Below are 18,685 nucleotides of genomic sequence, written 5' to 3'. Positions count from 1 at the left end.
AGTTATCTGAATAATAGATCTAAAGGTGACAACGATCTGCACTATGATCCTTACATTAAGGATACTAAATATAATTGTAATAATCACATTAATAGTTGCATTGACTCTTATTTTCGTTCTCACATCTGTATTAATAGTCACTTTTTAAGCGATAGTAATAATTCCAATGAAAGTTACATTTATAATTTCATTTGTAGTGGAAGTGGAAAGATTCGTGAAAGCAAAAATGACAAGATAAGAACTAATAGTAATCGTAATAATTTAATGAGTTCTAAGGCTTTCGATATAACTAAAAACTACAATCAATTGTGGATTCAATGCGACAATTGTTATGGATTAATGTATAAGAAAGTCGAAATGAATGTTTGTGAAGAATGTGGACATTATTTGAAAATGACCAGTTCAGAGAGAATTGAGCTTTCGATTGATCCGGGTACTTGGAATCCTATGGATGAAGACATGGTCTCTGCGGATCCCATTAAATTTCATTCGAGGGAGGAACCTTATAAAAAGCGTATTGCCTCTGCTCAAAAAAAGACAGGGTTGACTGACGCTATTCAAACAGGTACAGGTCAATTAAACGGTATTCCGGTAGCTCTTGGGGTTATGGATTTTCAGTTTATGGGGGGTAGTATGGGATCCGTAGTAGGCGAAAAAATAACTCGTTTGATCGAGTATGCTACCAATCAATGTTTACCTCTTATTTTAGTGTGTTCTTCCGGAGGAGCACGAATGCAAGAAGGAAGTTTAAGTTTGATGCAAATGGCTAAAATTTCTTCGGTTTTATGTGATTATCAATCAAGTAAAAAGTTATTCTATATATCAATTCTTACATCTCCTACTACCGGTGGGGTGACAGCAAGTTTTGGTATGTTGGGGGATATCATTATTGCCGAACCCTATGCCTATATTGCATTTGCGGGTAAAAGAGTAATTGAACAAACATTGAAAAAAGCCGTGCCTGAAGGTTCACAAGCAGCTGAATCTTTATTACGTAAGGGCTTATTGGATGCAATTGTACCACGTAATCCTTTAAAAGGTGTTGTGAGTGAGTTATTTCAGCTCCATGCTTTTTTTCCTTTGAACAAAAATGAAATCAAATAAAACAGTTAGTTTATCATAATTAAACGAAAACCCTGAAAAATTCATTTTTCTTTAGAATCATTTTTTTATCGATATTCTTGTTTACTACTCAGTAAACCTTTATCAACAAGATAAAAAGTGAATTTTTGCTTTCGGGAAGTTCAAATTCGACTAGAAAAATAAAACAAAGTTTTTTTCCTCTCTTGCTTGCATATGGATAGATAATTCAAATAGAGATATAGATCTATAGAGAGTCTTGCATCGTTTTGCATTTCCCGAAAATTCCCTGTTGGTGGATCAGATTCCAATCAATTTTGTATAAAATTTTAATGGAATAAAATTTTTTCTTTATTAATGACTATTAGAAGACAAAAAGAACAAAAAGAATAATAAATCTAACAGGTAGATTATGATAATACATCTATTTTATTTTGAAAGATTAATAAGTCCATTTATTTAGTTTGGCGTTTCTTGTACCTATTTTTTTATTCTATTTCTAGTAGGTTCTATTCTATATATTTCTATTAGGTTGTATATTAGTATTCGATATATATTTACTTAAAGATACTTAGTATAATTATATAATATATATAATAGAAATAATAAAACTACAAGATATTCTAAGATATCTTTAGAATTCAGAATATAACAATAACAGGTACAAATATTAAATTGAGGTACCCCATTTTATGACAACTTTCAACAACTTACCCTCTATTTTTGTGCCTTTAGTAGGCCTAGTCTTTCCGGCACTTGCAATGGCTTCTTTATTTCTTCATATTCAAAAAAATAAGATTTTTTAGATCGGATGAGACCGAATCGTATAACTCCCCTTTTTATTTTAAAAACTTCGATTTGATAAGACCCATTTGGTAGAATATTGTATAACACATAGATTCCTACAAACATAACTAAAAAAAGTTTTTATGCATGTGTAAACGTATTATATGGGGTAACTCAATTTGCGCTCTTTTGAAAAAATGGATCATCATCGGACCGCTGGATGAAATTCAAGTCAATGTATTTATTTGTATGTATATAGTTATAGGGGATCATATAAAGGAAGGAGATTTTATTATTTTAGATATAAACAATTATATAAATTATTCCTAAAGTAAAGGTTCACAACAAAATAGTTATAGTTGATGAGAGTTACTTTGAAAACAAAAAAAGGAAAGTCATATTTTCTCAATTCCAAAAAATTGTATAACTGGATCTAATATATATGAGTTGGCGATCAGAATCTCTATGGATAGAATTTATAACGGGGTCTCGAAAAACAAGTAATTTCTGCTGGGCCTTTATCCTATTTTTAGGTTCATTGGGATTCTTATTGGTTGGAACTTCCAGTTATCTTGGTAAAAATTTTATATCGTTAGTTGCATCTCAGGAAATCCTTTTTTTTCCACAAGGGATTGTGATGTCTTTCTATGGGATCGCGGGTCTCTTTATTAGTTGCTATTTGTGGTGCACTATTTTGTGGAATGTGGGTAGTGGTTATGATCTTTTCGACCGAAAAGAAGGGATAGTACGTATTTTTCGTTGGGGATTTCCTGGAAAAAGCCGTCGCATCTTTTTACGATTCCTTATGAAAGATATTCAGTCGATCAGAATCGAAGTTAAAGAGGGTGTTTCTGCCCGGCGTGTCCTTTATATGGAAATTAGAGGTCAAGGGGCTATTCCTTTAATTCGTACTGATGAGAATTTTACTACACGAGAAATTGAGCAAAAAGCTGCTGAATTGGCTTACTTCTTGCGTGTACCAATTGAAGTATTTTGAAATGAATTCATTTTTAAAGTTTAAAGACTAAATCCTTTGGCAGTAGGAAGAAAAAACGAAAGAATTGCTTTCTTTTTTTTCAATTGAACATTAATCTATTCTTTTATGCTCGTTTTTTTATATATTTGATAGAAAAGAAAGGGAGTTTATTCGTCTCGAAAATAGAATCATATTTTTTATTTTAAAAATTCAAAAAAGTTCTTTTAGTATTGATCGAAAAAAGGGGGAATAACATCCTGGAAATACAATTTTTTCTTTATTCAAATTGTAAGTGTATTCTGAGTCTATTTCTGTATTCTTTCTAGATTCAAAACAAAGACTAAGTATTGAATCAAAAGAAAAAGATAAAAGGGATTATAGGCTCAATACATTCTATTTGAATTAGAATAGAAACTCATGCTCGATAGAAATAGTAGATCTAATAGAATCCACAAATGCGGTAGGTTCATTAACAATTCACAGATTCAAAATGGCAAAAAAGAAAGCATTCATTCCTTTTTTTTATTTTACATCTATAGTCTTTTTGCCCTGGTTGATCTCTCTCTGCTGTAATAAAAGTTTGAAAACTTGGATTACTAATTGGTGGAATACTAGACAATGCGAAACTTTCTTGAATGATATTCAAGAAAAAAGTGTTCTAGAAAAATTCATACAATTAGAGGAACTATTCCAGCTGGATGAAATGATAAAGGAATACCCAGAAACCGATTTACAACAATTTCGTCTAGGAATCCACAAAGAAACGATCCAATTCATCAAAATACACAATGAGTATCGTATCCATACAATCTTGCACTTCTCGACAAATCTAATATCTTTCGTTATTCTAAGTGGTTATTCCTTTTGGGGTAAGGAAAAGCTTTTTATTCTCAATTCTTGGGTTCAAGAATTCCTATATAATTTAAGTGATACAATTAAAGCTTTTTCGATTCTTTTATTAACTGATTTATGTATCGGATTCCATTCGCCTCACGGTTGGGAACTAATGATTGGTTATATTTACAAAGATTTTGGGTTTGCTCATTATGAGCAAATTTTATCTGGTCTAGTTTCTACCTTTCCAGTCATTCTTGATACAATTTTTAAATATTGGATCTTTCGTTATTTAAATCGTGTATCTCCGTCACTTGTAGTGATTTATCATGCAATAAATGACTAAAAAACGATTCACTGATCCAATTCTACTCTTTCTTACTTTATACATCATAACCAAATCAAAGTCGTATTTACTTTACTCTTTTTTACCCACGAGGGATTCCTTGTATATTAAAAAAAAAAAAAATTTCTTTTTTCAGTAAATGTAAATAACAGAATTGTGGCTAGGGAAGTATATTATCGACCTACCTAACTTTATTGTAGAAATTTTCGGGATAAACGATTGGACCATGCAAACTAGAAATACCTTTTCTTGGATAAGGGAAGAGATTACTCGCTCCATATCTGTCTCACTCATGATATATATAATAACTTGGGCATCCATTTCAAGTGCATATCCAATTTTTGCCCAGCAGAATTATGAAAATCCACGAGAGGCAACTGGGCGTATTGTATGTGCCAATTGCCATTTAGCTAGTAAGCCCGTGGATATTGAGGTTCCACAAGCGGTACTTCCTGATACTGTATTTGAAGCAGTTGTTAAAATTCCTTATGATATGCAGCTAAAACAAGTTCTAGCTAATGGTAAAAAAGGAGCTTTGAATGTGGGAGCTGTTCTTATTTTACCGGAGGGGTTTGAATTAGCCCCCCCCGATCGTATTTCACCCGAGATGAAAGAAAAGATAGGAAATCTGTCTTTTCAGAATTATCGCCCCAATAAAAAAAATATTCTTGTGATAGGTCCTGTTCCTGGTCAAAAATATAGTGAAATAACCTTTCCTATTCTTGCCCCAGACCCTGCTACTAATAAAGATGTTCACTTCTTAAAATATCCTATATACGTAGGTGGAAATAGGGGAAGGGGTCAGATTTATCCTGATGGTAGCAAAAGTAACAATACAGTTTATAATGCTACGGCAGGAGGGATAATAAGTAAAATTTTACGAAAAGAAAAAGGGGGATACGAAATAACCATAGTGGATGCATCGAATGAACGCCAAGTAATTGATATTATCCCTCGAGGCCTAGAACTTCTTGTTTCAGAGGGCGAATCCATTAAACTCGATCAACCATTAACAAGCAATCCTAATGTGGGTGGATTTGGTCAGGGGGATGCGGAAATAGTACTTCAAGATCCATTACGTGTCCAAGGCCTTTTGTTCTTCTTAGGATCTGTTGTTTTGGCACAAATCTTTTTGGTTCTTAAAAAGAAACAGTTTGAGAAGGTTCAATTATCCGAAATGAATTTTTAGATCTGTCTATTTCGCCTTATCAAATTCGTAAAAAAGAAAGAACCAAAAAAATTATCAAAAGCCTTTTTGCCTCTCTTTAGACTTTCGATTTCGACCAGGTGTCAGGAATTACTTGTCTGATAGTCCTAATCCTAGTATGTATATTAAGAAGAATTCACTTTACCCCCCCTTTTCTTTATTTTTCAATACAAATTTGGATTGAAAAATGGGAGGGGGTGTGATGTAACTCTGTCGTTAGTGACCAATTGAAATTGATAGAATGTATCAATAATCAAGAGTTTTTTTCTAATGTAATTTAGAATGGAAAAATTTGACTAGATACTAAAATAAGGAAAGCAAGCGCAGAAAAAAGGGAACTAGAAATTGGCGAAATAACAAATTTTAGGGACTATAGGGAGTATTACTTGTCTTGCGAGTCTTCGACACAAGAAAAGGAATTTTAGACATCCTTTTCTTGTGTCGATCTTGTCATTCTTAATTGCATTCGTTAAAAAATCCTATTCTTAGTTTACATATATATTACTGTTTCTATATATATAAGGTTTTAATATATCTATATTAATATATATCGTATATATAATTATTAATTAATAGTATAATAATAGTTACTTTTTGTAGTTTTATTTATTTTAATTTCAAGTTTGATGAAATACTAAAAAAATAAGAAAAAACTGCTATTAGTATAGAGTATAGACAAAATTTTAATGATAGATCTAATGATAAAAAATATTGTGTCAGTCGGGAAAGCAGAAAAATAAAATTAAGTGATCCCCCCCCCTTTTTTTCGATCTTTGAAAGGTTAATAATAAATACTATATGCTCGTAACCTACTAATCTAATTAAGTTCATTTTTCAAAAACACGATAAAAATTGTTCTTATTATTAGCAGTTCAACGGGACCCCCTCGAATCAGACAAAGAAGGAAGAGTTGGGCCCCGTTGAGTTCTTATGTTTTCACGTCTATAACTCAGTTCATCCAATTTCTACAGGGATGAACCTAATCCTGAATATGAACCATAAAAGAAAATACCTATTAAACCGATCACAAGAATACCAGCTACAGTACCTATTACCCAAAGAGGAATCCTTCCAGTAGTATCAGCCATTTATCCCGCTTCCCTCCACATTTCATCGAGTGGTCATGCTAGAAACATAAACAGTCAGAGATAATTATGATATATAATCCATCCGAATGGGATAAGAAAATTACTACTCTTTGTTTTTTATTTTATTATTCTACGCTCTTTTCTTAATTTTACTTAATTTTAATTGAAGAAATAATTTGAAAATAAAACAGCAAGTACAAAAATGAGTAATAACCCCCAATAGAGACTGGTACGATTTAATTCAACATTTTGTTCGTTCGGATTTGATTGTGTCATAGCTCTATAAATAATTGAATTCGGTTTATCGTTGGATGAACTGCATTGCTGATATTGACCCCAAAAAAGAAACGGTAGGTACAGCTAGTCCATGAACAGCCAACCAGCGCACTGTAAAAATTGGATAGGTCCTATCTATAGTCATTGGGTCCTCCTAAAAAGATCTACTAAATTCGTCGAGTTGTTCCAAAGAATCAAAACGGCCTGTTATTAATGGAATGCCCTGTCGGCTCTCTGTAAAATACTCGTTTGGACGAGGGCTCCCAAACACATCGTAAGCTAAACCGGTGCTGACGAATAACCAGCCCGCAATGAATAGGGAAGGTATAGTAATGCTATGAATGACCCAGTATCGAATACTGGTAATAATATCAGCAAAAGAACGTTCTCCTGTGCTTCCAGACATACTGAACTCCAGATATTCTTGTAGGGAATCGATTCTGTAAAAGATGAATCAGTAAATTCAAATTCACTGAGATTACATCTTTGTGAGATCGTCAATAAAGTACCAAGGGTATTTTTAGAGTCTACCGAATCAGTATAGCTATCCTTCTTCTGACACAGCAACGCAATTTGAATTAGTATAGAACTGAAGTGTTAGATAATTTATTTCGTTTTTTTTTTTTGCTTGTCGATGTATAACCATGTTCCACTTCTTCAAATTCCTGTATCTGTAATCTATAGGGGCTTTGATCCTTTATTTGTTTTGGACTAGAAAATAAACTAAAGATTAGATAAAATGAAAATTCAAGAGGGTGGTTTCTAATTCTAATAATTCATTAAGGAAATTCTCATATTGTCCCAAGTCAATTGAATCCAAAAACCATCAATTTCATTTTTGTTGCATATGCATAATTGTAGAAGAGATTTTTTTGTAATGATAATGTGACCCCCCCCGTTTTTGCTTTTTATTTCATTTTATTTTAAGGAATTAATTTACAGTAACAAGAAAAGGAAGAATAGTTTTGGATCAATTCAAAAGAACAACAAATAATAAAAAAATAATAATACTAAATCTTTGGAATGCGTGCATTGTTTTGTTGTATTCAATTTAAAGGTTTTTTCTTTCTTTAACTAACTACAAAGATGATGGGTTTTTCACTCTATTTTCTATATAATATCGAAAGAAAAAAACCTAAAACCTAGAAAGGAAACGATAATAGAAATTGCTAATTACAAGTTTTAAAAATCTAGTTAAAATAAATAACTCTTTTTTTGACTGATCTCGTTCTCCGTGTAGGATACTGCTTTTTGGTTTAATTTCATAGATTAAATGAAGAAAACTGCTCTACTATATTAATCTACTTTATTCAAAATTGAATTTATTTCAATTTGAATAAATGTAGAAGGGGGCGTATTCTAGGTTCTAAGGTCACTTAAAAAAAAAAGAATCAAACAACTTTTTTTTTAATTTTTACATGTTTATTCAAAAAAAGTTCTATGTTTTAACTGAAGTTATATAATAGAGTTATTTTTTTTATGTATTATTTTTTCTTATTAATTTCTTAAAGAGTTTTTCAATGAATCAGTTACGTGAATTCTGAATCCTGAGATGGTGCAGATGCCAAAGACGATGAATTTCGTTTTTTCTTTTTCTCTATTTTTGTTCATACCACCGATAATGCTTGATAACTCACAAATTTTCAATTTAATTTTTTGATTCTTGGAACTAGTATTTGTATCTATCTTTACTTTTAAAAATTTTTTTATTGAAACTTCGGGAAGTACTTTAGAAACATATGTATAAAAAAACATATTTTATTGAGTCCCTTCATGCCTACTATAACTAGTTATTTCGGTTTTCTACTAGCAGCTTTAACTATAACCTCAGTTCTATTTATTGGTCTAAGCAAAATACGACTTATTTGAAATTAATTGAATGAATCTTTTTTGATCAAAAAAGATTTATATGGTATTTCATATGTTCGATAGTTCCTTACCGTGTTAATTACCCAATTTTGGTCATTGAGATTCGTCGGCAATACAGATTAAGAGCTAGGAATAGATAGTACCTCTCTTTTCTCCCTTTCAAAAATGAAAACAAAAGAAAATTGAAATGATTGAAGTTTCTTTATTTGGAATCGTCTTAGGTCTAATTCCTATTACTTTGGCTGGATTATTCGTAACTGCTTATTTACAATACAGACGTGGTGATCAGTTGGACTTTTGATTAATTAACATCTCTTTTTTTTTACTGACCTCCTTCTTGCTTTCATATGCGGGAGGTCGAATTCAGATTGCTGCTCAATTATTTGCGAACAGTGGAATTTTGACACAATCTAATAAACAAGAGTGACATCACGCTCTGTAGGATTTGAACCTACGACATTGGGTTTTGGAGACCCACGTTCTACCGAACTGAACTAAGAGCGCTTTTCTTGTTTTTTCTAAAAAAACGAAAAGGCTAGAAAGAGGACATTCTTTAACTCGAATCGATTTTGTACGTATATACTATATCATAGTATATCATAAAATTCAGAATTATATGTATGTCCAATTTTATTAAAAAAAGATAAATCTAAAATGGATTCCTCGTTACTGCTCTTCTGAGCAGTAATTAGGTAGGGATGACAGGATTTGAACCCGTGACATTTTGTACCCAAAACAAACGCGCTACCAAGCTGCGCTACATCCCTTTCGATTGGTTTACAGTGTCATTGTAAACAATTCCTATCTTGTTTTCCACATCCTTCTTTTTTTTTGTTTCATATCAGATAACAAACATATATATAAGTATAATTAAAAAAATTACTTTTTTTAGGCAAATCCTATCAATTTCAAATTTACATAAAAAGGCGTTTCCATTTTCAAATGGAATCTATAAGATCGTTCTAGTAGACAATATTTCAATTCTAATTTTGAAAATGGGGGGTTACATATACAAATACAAGAACTTCTTAACTACATGTACATCTATAGTTATATATATTACTATATATATTGTAATACAATAAAGAAGAAAGAAGGAGGATTTCAAATGCGAGATCTAAAAACATATCTTTCCGTAGCACCGGTACTAAGTACTCTATGGTTCGTTTCGTTAGCAGGTTTATTAATAGAGATTAATCGTTTATTTCCAGATGCATTAACATTTCCCTTTTTTTAATTCTAGTTATTAACATCAGAAAGGATAAAAAAATTTAGAGATACGATCAACGATCGGGGAATAACCCCCCCTTTTTTTTCTAATTCTTTTTTAAGAATAAAAAAGAATTAGAAAAAAAAAAGGGGGCCGAAAGGGTCATAAAAACGAGGGTTCAGAATCCAATAAAAAAAAAAGTGTTGCTAGGGAAAGAGTATCCTACGAGATACTTAAAAAAAATACTGTACAAAGATTTGAAATATAGTTTTCAAAAAATCATTATATTACTTATTATTTTCTTTTTATTTAATTACTAATTAATATTCATTGCAACGAAATATTTAAGACATTTTTTTGAGTTAATTAACAGCTTCTATTTTTTTTTGTTCTTGTTCTTTATGGACCCTAAAATTAAAATAGAAGATTGGGGGTGAATCATAAATCCAAAGGAGGTTTCATGGCCAAAGGTAAAGATGTTCGAGTAACAATTATTTTGGAATGTACCAGTTGTGTTCGAAATGATATTAAGAAAGAATCGGCTGGAATTTCCAGATATATTACTCAAAAGAATCGGCATAACACTCCTAGTCGATTGGAATTGAGAAAATTCTGTCCCTATTGTTATAAACATACAATTCATGGGGAAATTAAGAAATAGATAAAATTGAGTGCTTGTATGTCAAATTTTATTTTAAGAACAGGAATAATGAGAGTATCTACGTATTATTACATATATATAAATATAAACAAATAAAATAATAGAAATAAATCAAATCCTATATTCTTAATTCTATATAGAAACTCTATCCTATATAGAAATAGAAATCGTTTTTATTTTGATCCAATCAAAATAGGATTTTATAGGTAAGGAATAAAAAATTATGAATAAATCTAAGCGACCTTTTACTAAATCCAAGCGATCTTTTCGTCGGCGTTTGCCCCCGATCCAATCGGGGGATCGAATTGATTATAGAAACATGAGTTTAATTAGTCGATTTATTAGTGAACAAGGAAAAATATTATCTAGACGGGTGAATAGAGTAACTTTAAAACAACAACGATTAATTACTATTGCTATAAAACAAGCTCGTATTTTATCTTTGTTACCTTTTCTTAATAATCAGAAACAATTTGAAAGAAGTGAGTCGACCCCTAGAACTACTAGCCTTAGAACCAGAAAAAAATAGACTTATTCTTCAATTGAATAACTAATCTGAAGGAATTAAAAAAGAGGTTAATATTTTGTTCGACAAATCCAATTAAGAATCAAAATTTGATTGTTACGTCTGTTTCTGTCATAAAAAAAAAAAAAAGAAAAGAATCGTCGAAAAGAAAAAGAATAAGTCTTTTTTTAGCGACTATATACCCTCGTTTTGTTTTGACGACTTTTTTTATAATACTAATTTCTACTCTACCCTCCCCGAGCTTATTCTACTTAAGAACTCTATTTCAAATATTTTAGTGGATTTCTTCCAATCCCCTCATTTTTTGATCTCATTTGAAATCGTATAAAGACAACTCCTATTTAATAGAGCTATTTGTGCAAGTATTTTTCGATTAAGAAGTAATTGCTTCTTGTACAGATTGTGTATGAATCGGTTATAACTATAGAATACCTCCGTTTCGTGAATTACGGCATTTATTCGAGTGATCCATAAACGACGAAAATCCCTTTTTCTTTTACCCCTATCCCGACGAGCCGAAACTAAAGCTCTTATTCTCTGTTGAGTCATAGTTCGTGTAAGTCGTGAATGAGCCCCTTGAAAGCTTGATGCAAATAAACGAAGTTTTGTTCTACGCCTCCGAGCTATATATCCGCGTTTAATTCTAGTCATTGAATAAATCAAACTTTGATGAATAACTAATTCTTTTTTTAGTTTTAGTTATTCTTTTCCCCTTTACTAGTCATTAATAACCAAACGAATTATTCCAATGTATAAAAAAAAATTCCAATGGCTTTTGCTACTCTAACCTTCCCCACCACTATTTTTGGCTAGGTATTTTCCTTTGCTTTGAAAGGATAAATTGCCTTGGTACTTGATATAAAAAAAATAGAATAACTACAAAAAGTAGTAAATAGAAATGGATAAATAGTGGGTTCCTTCGTTTCTATGGTTACTTCTAAAACGGTGAGGTCCTCTCTATACACCGGAGCTCCTTCTTTTAATTAATCAATACTATTGGTAACTTGTACAATTCACATTCTTTGGCTCTACCCCATTAATATTCCAGTAATAGATCTTTCACAATGAGATCCACTTTATACAGTAACGGTATTTTATTTTAAAATTGATTTGGTCATTTACCCTGTTAGTCCGTTTTTTCTTTCAAGAGTGGAATCTTTTTAATAAAAAATGGGATTTCCCCCGCTTAATTGATAACCATTTGTTATCATTGGGGGTTTTCTAAAAAATGGAGTTGATTGGATTTGCACCAATGTAAACCATAAGTTTCAGACACAATAGAAGATATGAATGATCTATCTTTTTGAAATAATGAATCGAGTTCCTCCATTCTATTTTATTTTATTAACAGGTACTGATCCTTGATATTTCAAAAAGAATTTCCTTTTTGTGTTTCAGTCTATGATCTAAACGAGTCGCACATACACCCGAGTACATGTTCCTCGTCGCTGAGGGCATCCCCGAAGCGCTGGGGATTTTGTGACATTTCGGATTGGCTGTCTTGTATTTCTAATAAGTTGTTTAATGGTTGGCATACGGAATCATATAAATAATGGGCTGGTTTAGATGGGTTCTAACCGGCTAATTCTGAATTACTTCTCTTCAAGATTCTCTTCAATATATTTTTTTTATATTGAAGAGAATATGAAACTAAACCTTTAATCTAAAAAGATATAAAATTAGCAGTGGTAGATTTGCATGAAATCGCTCCTATTTTTATTGAACCGCTACAAGATCAACAATGCCATGAGCTTGGGCTTCTGTTGCTGACATAAAAACATCCCTTTCCATGTCTTCGGATACAACCCATATAGGTTTGCCCGTTCTTTGTACATAAACCCTTGTGATGGTTTCGCGAAGTTTTAGTAGTTCTTCCGCTTCCAAGATAACTTCTCCCGTTTGTGCCTCATAAAACGAACTAGCGGGTTGATGGATCATTACCCTGATGATATAATAGAAAAGCTTTTTCTATTTCGCAGAATGAGGCGAGATAACCAAAAAAACAGAGAAATTTGAATAACCGTACAGGCTTTTTTTGTGCGTTGCATACGGCTCTAGAATGGAATTTACGTTTTTGACCTTTCCTTTCGGCGAAAGAAAACAAAATATAGGTTCTATTATACGCGGATCCATAAATGATCCAATTACCATCCTTCTTTTTTGTTTTGTAGGAGTTAAAAAAATACTATGATGGTTCCGTTGCTTTATATATCATTTTTTTTGATCCGTCTATGATTCAGCAATCCCAAAGTGTCTTTTTTTTTGTTTTTGTAAATAAGCTTCCGGTGTGAAAACAAAGTTTGTGACGCTGGGATGTGCCCGAATAGGGAAGATATCATTTTAAATACCCCTTTCTTATCCCATACTACTCTTTCAATATATAATCTAATTTTTTTAATCTAAAAAATTTCATATCGAATTCGAAGTGCCATGCTATTATTACTTAACTAATTCATATTTCCGAGGGCGAAGGCATAGTATTTTTTCTCTAAAATAAAAAAACTCATTGGCGCCAAGCGTGAGGGAATGCTATACGTTTGGTAATTTCTCCTCCGACTAGGATAAAGGATGCTATTGAAGCGGCCAATCCCATGCATATTGTCTGTACATCGGGTCGCACAAATTGCATAGTATCATAAATAGCCATTCCAGATATTACCCATCCACCAGGAGAGTTTATAAACAAATAAAGATCTTTGGTATCCTTTTCTATACTGAGATATATCATAAGACTAATAAGTTGATTCGAAATTTCGGTATCAACCTCTTGGCCTAAAAAAAACAATCTTTCTCGATAAAGTCGGTTGATTAGGATAAAATTTTATTCCTTAGGAGCCGTACAGGCACCTTTTGATGCATACGGTTCAACAAAAATTGTTAAAAAATCAATGTGTCGATTCCAACCCCCTTTTTTTCAGAGAAGGCTTTTCTTTCTAACTTAATAAGGGAAGGGCTTGCTTCCCTTTTAAAAGTAAAAGAAAAAATAAATAAGTTTTGGCCCCTTTTATTTATTAGATATTATAATCCTAATAATAAAATAATAAAACGATTGATTAGGCCTGTCAGACTAACTTGATTCATTGATATTTTTTTTTCATCGAGATTCAGTTGAAATGGGGATGGTTTTTTCTTGTTCCTGAATGGGCTTCTTCCTTTTTTTATTCTGTTTTTTTAGGTTTATGCTCTACTCCGAGTAAAAGGAAAAATTTGCCCGATTTTGATTTGCACATATAGGACAAATGAACCAAATACCGCGTCTTTTTTTTTTTTACTACTCCTTCTTTTTTTTTCAATTCATTTCTTTCACATGTCTTCTGTCAAATAGTCAATAAATTTTTAATTATATTATTTTATTTGATCAACAGTTTTAGATCACCCTGTTTCAATTTTTTGTATTTTTTTTATTTTTTAATAGAATTTTTATCATAATTTTGATATCATATTCATATCATATTAAGTAGTAATTATAAAAATATTATATATTAATTATCAATTGGATTTTTGCTAAACGGAGCCTGGATACTTAATTTTATTAGTCCGATCACGTAAACCATAAAAAATTTTTGATAATCTAATATCAATCTAAATACTCCCTGCATTTAATTCTAATTTATTTTTTGCGCTTCGCGTTACAAATTTTTGATAATTCAATCAATCTTTTTGAGCGAAACAGAGGATATCTCGATCGAGGGAGAAAATGGGGAAATCCCATATAGCCCAATATATCTGACAAGTCGCACTATATGTCAACCCAAGATGTATCTCCTTCTCCAGGACTTCGAAAAGGTACTTTTGGAACGCCAATAGGCATGAAATGAAAAAAAAAGAGAATGAAGTTCTCTATTTCACTTTGATGTGGAAACGTAAGACTGGGGTTTCATTTTTTTTATCATATTATCCTTTTTTCCTACTTTATTAATATTAATCATATTTAAATTAATAATATTTAATACAGAAGTTGAATAAGCTAAAATAAAATATAAAATAAAAGTAAAGTAAGAGAGAATGAATAAAAATGAAAGGAAACTTTTTACGAACGGGCTTCTGAACGATGAACAACAATAGCTATCTTGGTTCATATAACATAGGATTCACCCCCATTGCGTATTGGTACTTATCGGATATAGAATAGATCCGCTTCCCTTTTTTCCTATGAATCGAATTGTTCCATTATTACTAACAGAATAGAACAAATATTAATCCTTTCTCCGAAATAATTACCTAAAAAGGGGGGGTCCGTAACATAGTTTTTTCCAATGCAATAAAGTTACATAGTGTCTATTTTTCATTGATAAAGGGGTATTTCCATGGGTTTGCCTTGGTATCGTGTTCATACTGTTGTATTGAATGATCCCGGTCGTTTGCTTTCGGTTCATATAATGCATACTGCTCTGGTTGCTGGTTGGGCCGGTTCCATGGCTCTATATGAATTAGCTGTTTTTGATCCCTCCGACCCTGTTCTTGATCCAATGTGGAGACAAGGTATGTTCGTTATACCTTTCATGACTCGTTTAGGAATAACCAATTCATGGGGCGGTTGGAATATTACAGGAGGGACTATAACGAATCCGGGTCTTTGGAGTTACGAAGGGGTAGCCGCAGCACATATCGTGTTTTCTGGCTTGTGCTTCTTGGCAGCTATTTGGCATTGGGTATATTGGGATCTAGAAATTTTTTGTGATGAACGTACAGGAAAACCTTCTTTGGATTTGCCCAAGATTTTTGGAATTCATTTATTTCTTTCAGGAGTGGCTTGCTTTGGTTTTGGCGCATTTCATGTAACAGGATTATATGGTCCTGGAATATGGGTATCCGACCCTTATGGACTAACCGGAAAGGTCCAACCCGTAAATCCGGCGTGGGGCGTGGAGGGTTTTGACCCTTTTGTTCCGGGAGGAATAGCCTCTCATCATATTGCAGCAGGGACGTTGGGTATATTAGCGGGCTTATTCCATCTTAGTGTTCGTCCGCCTCAACGTCTATACAAAGGATTACGTATGGGAAATATTGAAACCGTCCTTTCCAGTAGTATTGCTGCTGTCTTTTTTGCAGCTTTTATTGTTGCTGGAACTATGTGGTATGGTTCTGCAACTACTCCCATCGAATTATTTGGTCCTACTCGTTATCAATGGGATCAGGGATACTTTCAACAAGAAATATATCGAAGAGTTAGTGCCGGACTAGCTGAAAATCAAAGTGTATCAGAAGCTTGGTCTAAAATTCCTGAAAAATTAGCTTTTTATGATTATATTGGTAATAATCCAGCAAAAGGGGGATTATTCCGAGCGGGTTCAATGGACAATGGGGATGGAATAGCTGTTGGATGGTTAGGACACCCCGTCTTTAGAAATAAAGAAGGGCGTGAACTTTTTGTACGCCGTATGCCTACTTTTTTTGAAACATTTCCGGTTGTTTTGGTAGACGGAGACGGAATTGTTAGAGCCGACGTCCCGTTTAGAAGGGCAGAATCTAAATATAGTGTCGAACAAGTAGGTGTAACTGTTGAGTTTTATGGTGGTGAACTCAATGGAGTAAGTTATAGTGATCCCGCAACTGTGAAAAAATATGCTAGACGGGCTCAATTGGGTGAGATTTTTGAATTAGATCGTGCTACTTTGAAATCCGATGGTGTTTTTCGTAGCAGTCCAAGAGGTTGGTTTACTTTTGGGCATGCTTCGTTTGCTCTACTTTTCTTCTTTGGACACATTTGGCATGGTTCTAGAACCCTCTTCAGAGATGTTTTTGCTGGTATTGATCCAGATTTGGATGCTCAGGTGGAATTTGGGGCATTCCAAAAACTTGGAGATCCAACTACAAAAAGACAAGCAGTCTGATGCAACATTGCTTTTTTCTTTTAGTTTCTGTTTGCGATTTTTTTGATTTCATTTTATTTAATAGGTAGGGTACTGTAGGAATCTTGATTTAAATCGCTGCCGTTTCTTTGACTCTTTTTTGTTCTTTATCCGGAGGTATACTCCTTCAGTAAACATAAACAAAACAGGTATGAAAGCTATAATTGTAAACCACGATCAAATTTATGGAAGCATTGGTTTATACATTTCTCTTAGTATCGACTTTAGGGATCATTTTTTTCGCTATTTTTTTTCGGGAACCGCCTACAATTTCAACTAAAAAATGAAATAATTTTTCATTCTCTTCATTGACGTAATCAGCCTCCAACTATTTGGAGGCTGATTACGTCAACTAGTCCCCGTGTTCCTCGAATGGATCTCTTAGTTGTTGAGAGGGTTGCCCAAAGGCAGTATATAGAGCATACCCAGTAAAACTTACAAGTAACCCAGATATAAAGATGGCGACTAGAGTTGCTGTTTCCATTATTATATAATTGAAAGACCACAATGGATCTATGCTAAGATCGTTTATTTACAACGGAATGGTATACAAAGTCAACAGATCGTAATGAATACAAAATAAGATTTATGGCTACACAAACTGTTGAAGATAGTTCTAGATCTGGTCCAAGAAGCACTACTGTAGGGAAGTTATTGAAACCGTTGAATTCTGAATATGGTAAAGTAGCTCCTGGATGGGGAACGACCCCTTTGATGGGTGTTGCAATGGCACTATTTGCGGTATTCCTATCTATTATTTTGGAGATTTATAATTCCTCTGTTCTACTGGATGGAATTTCAATGAATTAGACTGAGAAGAATCTTGAAGTCCTAGCTTTTTGTTCGATACAAAAAAGTAAAGTATGTAGGTCTAAAATTTTGCACCTATTCTCCTTTGGTAGTTCGACCGCGAAATTTTTTTCTGCATTGTATATTTCCGGAATATGAGTGTGTGACTTGTTAGAATTGACCCTATGGATAGTACAGAGAAGGGGGTCTGTCATCTTTATCAAGATGGTTTTATTTCGTCGGATATTCATTCGAGTATCTGGAGCACGAAATAGATCAAATAGATCACAAAGTTTTCGAACTATGATTCATACTTAATACTTAGACCTCGTAGCCGGACTTCTTTCCGTTCTATCTTATAAATTTTCATAAATCAATTTTTTTCTGCTTTTAAACTCTTATTTAGATCAAAGGACAAACGCTTCTTTGTATTTTATGTTTTTAATCATTATAGCTCTTTTTTTTTTTATTGAATAAGTGATGATCCAATGGTTCTCACTCAGTGAACTTTGGACTTTGAAGGTTTCATTGAATTATCGTGGTTTTCGTATGAATCTGAGGTTTCAATTAATAAGTAGGGTCTTAACAAGAAAATTCCTATCAATAATAAAGAAAACAAGAAGAAATCCGTATTCCCATTCCATACAAATACCAACTAAAAAAGACAATAACGATAGGTAATCTAGAAGATTCAAGAGGCCTGTAACGATCAACACAACATAAAGACGTATGAGCTGACTTGAGTTTTTGGCATTTAACCACAAAGAAGAGCTTTCGCATTTTGACTCTTAAATAATATTGAATGAGAGAGAAGTTTAAAACTTTATATTCCATATCCGTTTCAATCAGTATTTGGGTCTTTTTTTTGTTTGAGCTGTACGAGATGAAATTCTCATATACAGTTCTTGGAGGGGGAGGAACCTTGGTTTACCTATCTCAATAAAGTTTATGATTGGTTCGAAGAACGTCTTGAGATTCAAGCGATTGCAGACGATATAACTAGTAAATATGTTCCTCCGCATGTCAACATATTTTATTGTCTAGGAGGAATTACCCTTACTTGTTTTTTAGTACAAGTAGCTACGGGATTTGCTATGACTTTTTATTACCGTCCAACTGTTACTGAGGCTTTTGCTTCTGTTCAATATATAATGACTGAAGCTAACTTTGGTTGGTTAATCCGAT

The 18,685-nt window shown here is 32.7% G+C and overlaps 1 protein-coding gene and 1 non-coding gene across 2 annotated transcripts; one reads left to right on the top strand and one right to left on the bottom strand.

The window, feature by feature from the left end:
* Positions 1-8,892: 8,892 nt before the first annotated feature.
* Positions 8,893-8,966, bottom strand: TRNAW-CCA. The gene has a single exon. It is a non-coding gene; the product is annotated as a tRNA-Trp (tRNA).
* Positions 8,967-15,001: 6,035 nt separating this feature from the next.
* LOC117126236 (photosystem II CP47 reaction center protein) lies at positions 15,002-17,121 on the top strand. Its single transcript, XM_033273991.1, has one exon. The coding sequence runs from the start codon at positions 15,167-15,169 to the stop codon at positions 16,691-16,693; it is 1,527 nt and encodes a 508-aa protein (XP_033129882.1). The 5' UTR covers positions 15,002-15,166; the 3' UTR covers positions 16,694-17,121.
* Positions 17,122-18,685: the final 1,564 nt, after the last annotated feature.

Source organism: Brassica rapa, chromosome A06, assembly GCF_000309985.2.
Source record: "Brassica rapa cultivar Chiifu-401-42 chromosome A06, CAAS_Brap_v3.01, whole genome shotgun sequence".
Classification (NCBI taxonomy): domain Eukaryota; kingdom Viridiplantae; phylum Streptophyta; class Magnoliopsida; order Brassicales; family Brassicaceae; genus Brassica; species Brassica rapa.
The sequence above is the reverse complement of the archived record's forward strand: the minus strand, read 5'-3'. Positions and strand labels throughout refer to the sequence as shown.

Coding starts and splice junctions, on each gene's coding strand:
- LOC117126236 (XM_033273991.1), top strand. CDS start 15,167: ATGGGTTTGCCTTGGTATCGTGTTCATACTGTTGTATTGAATGATCCC.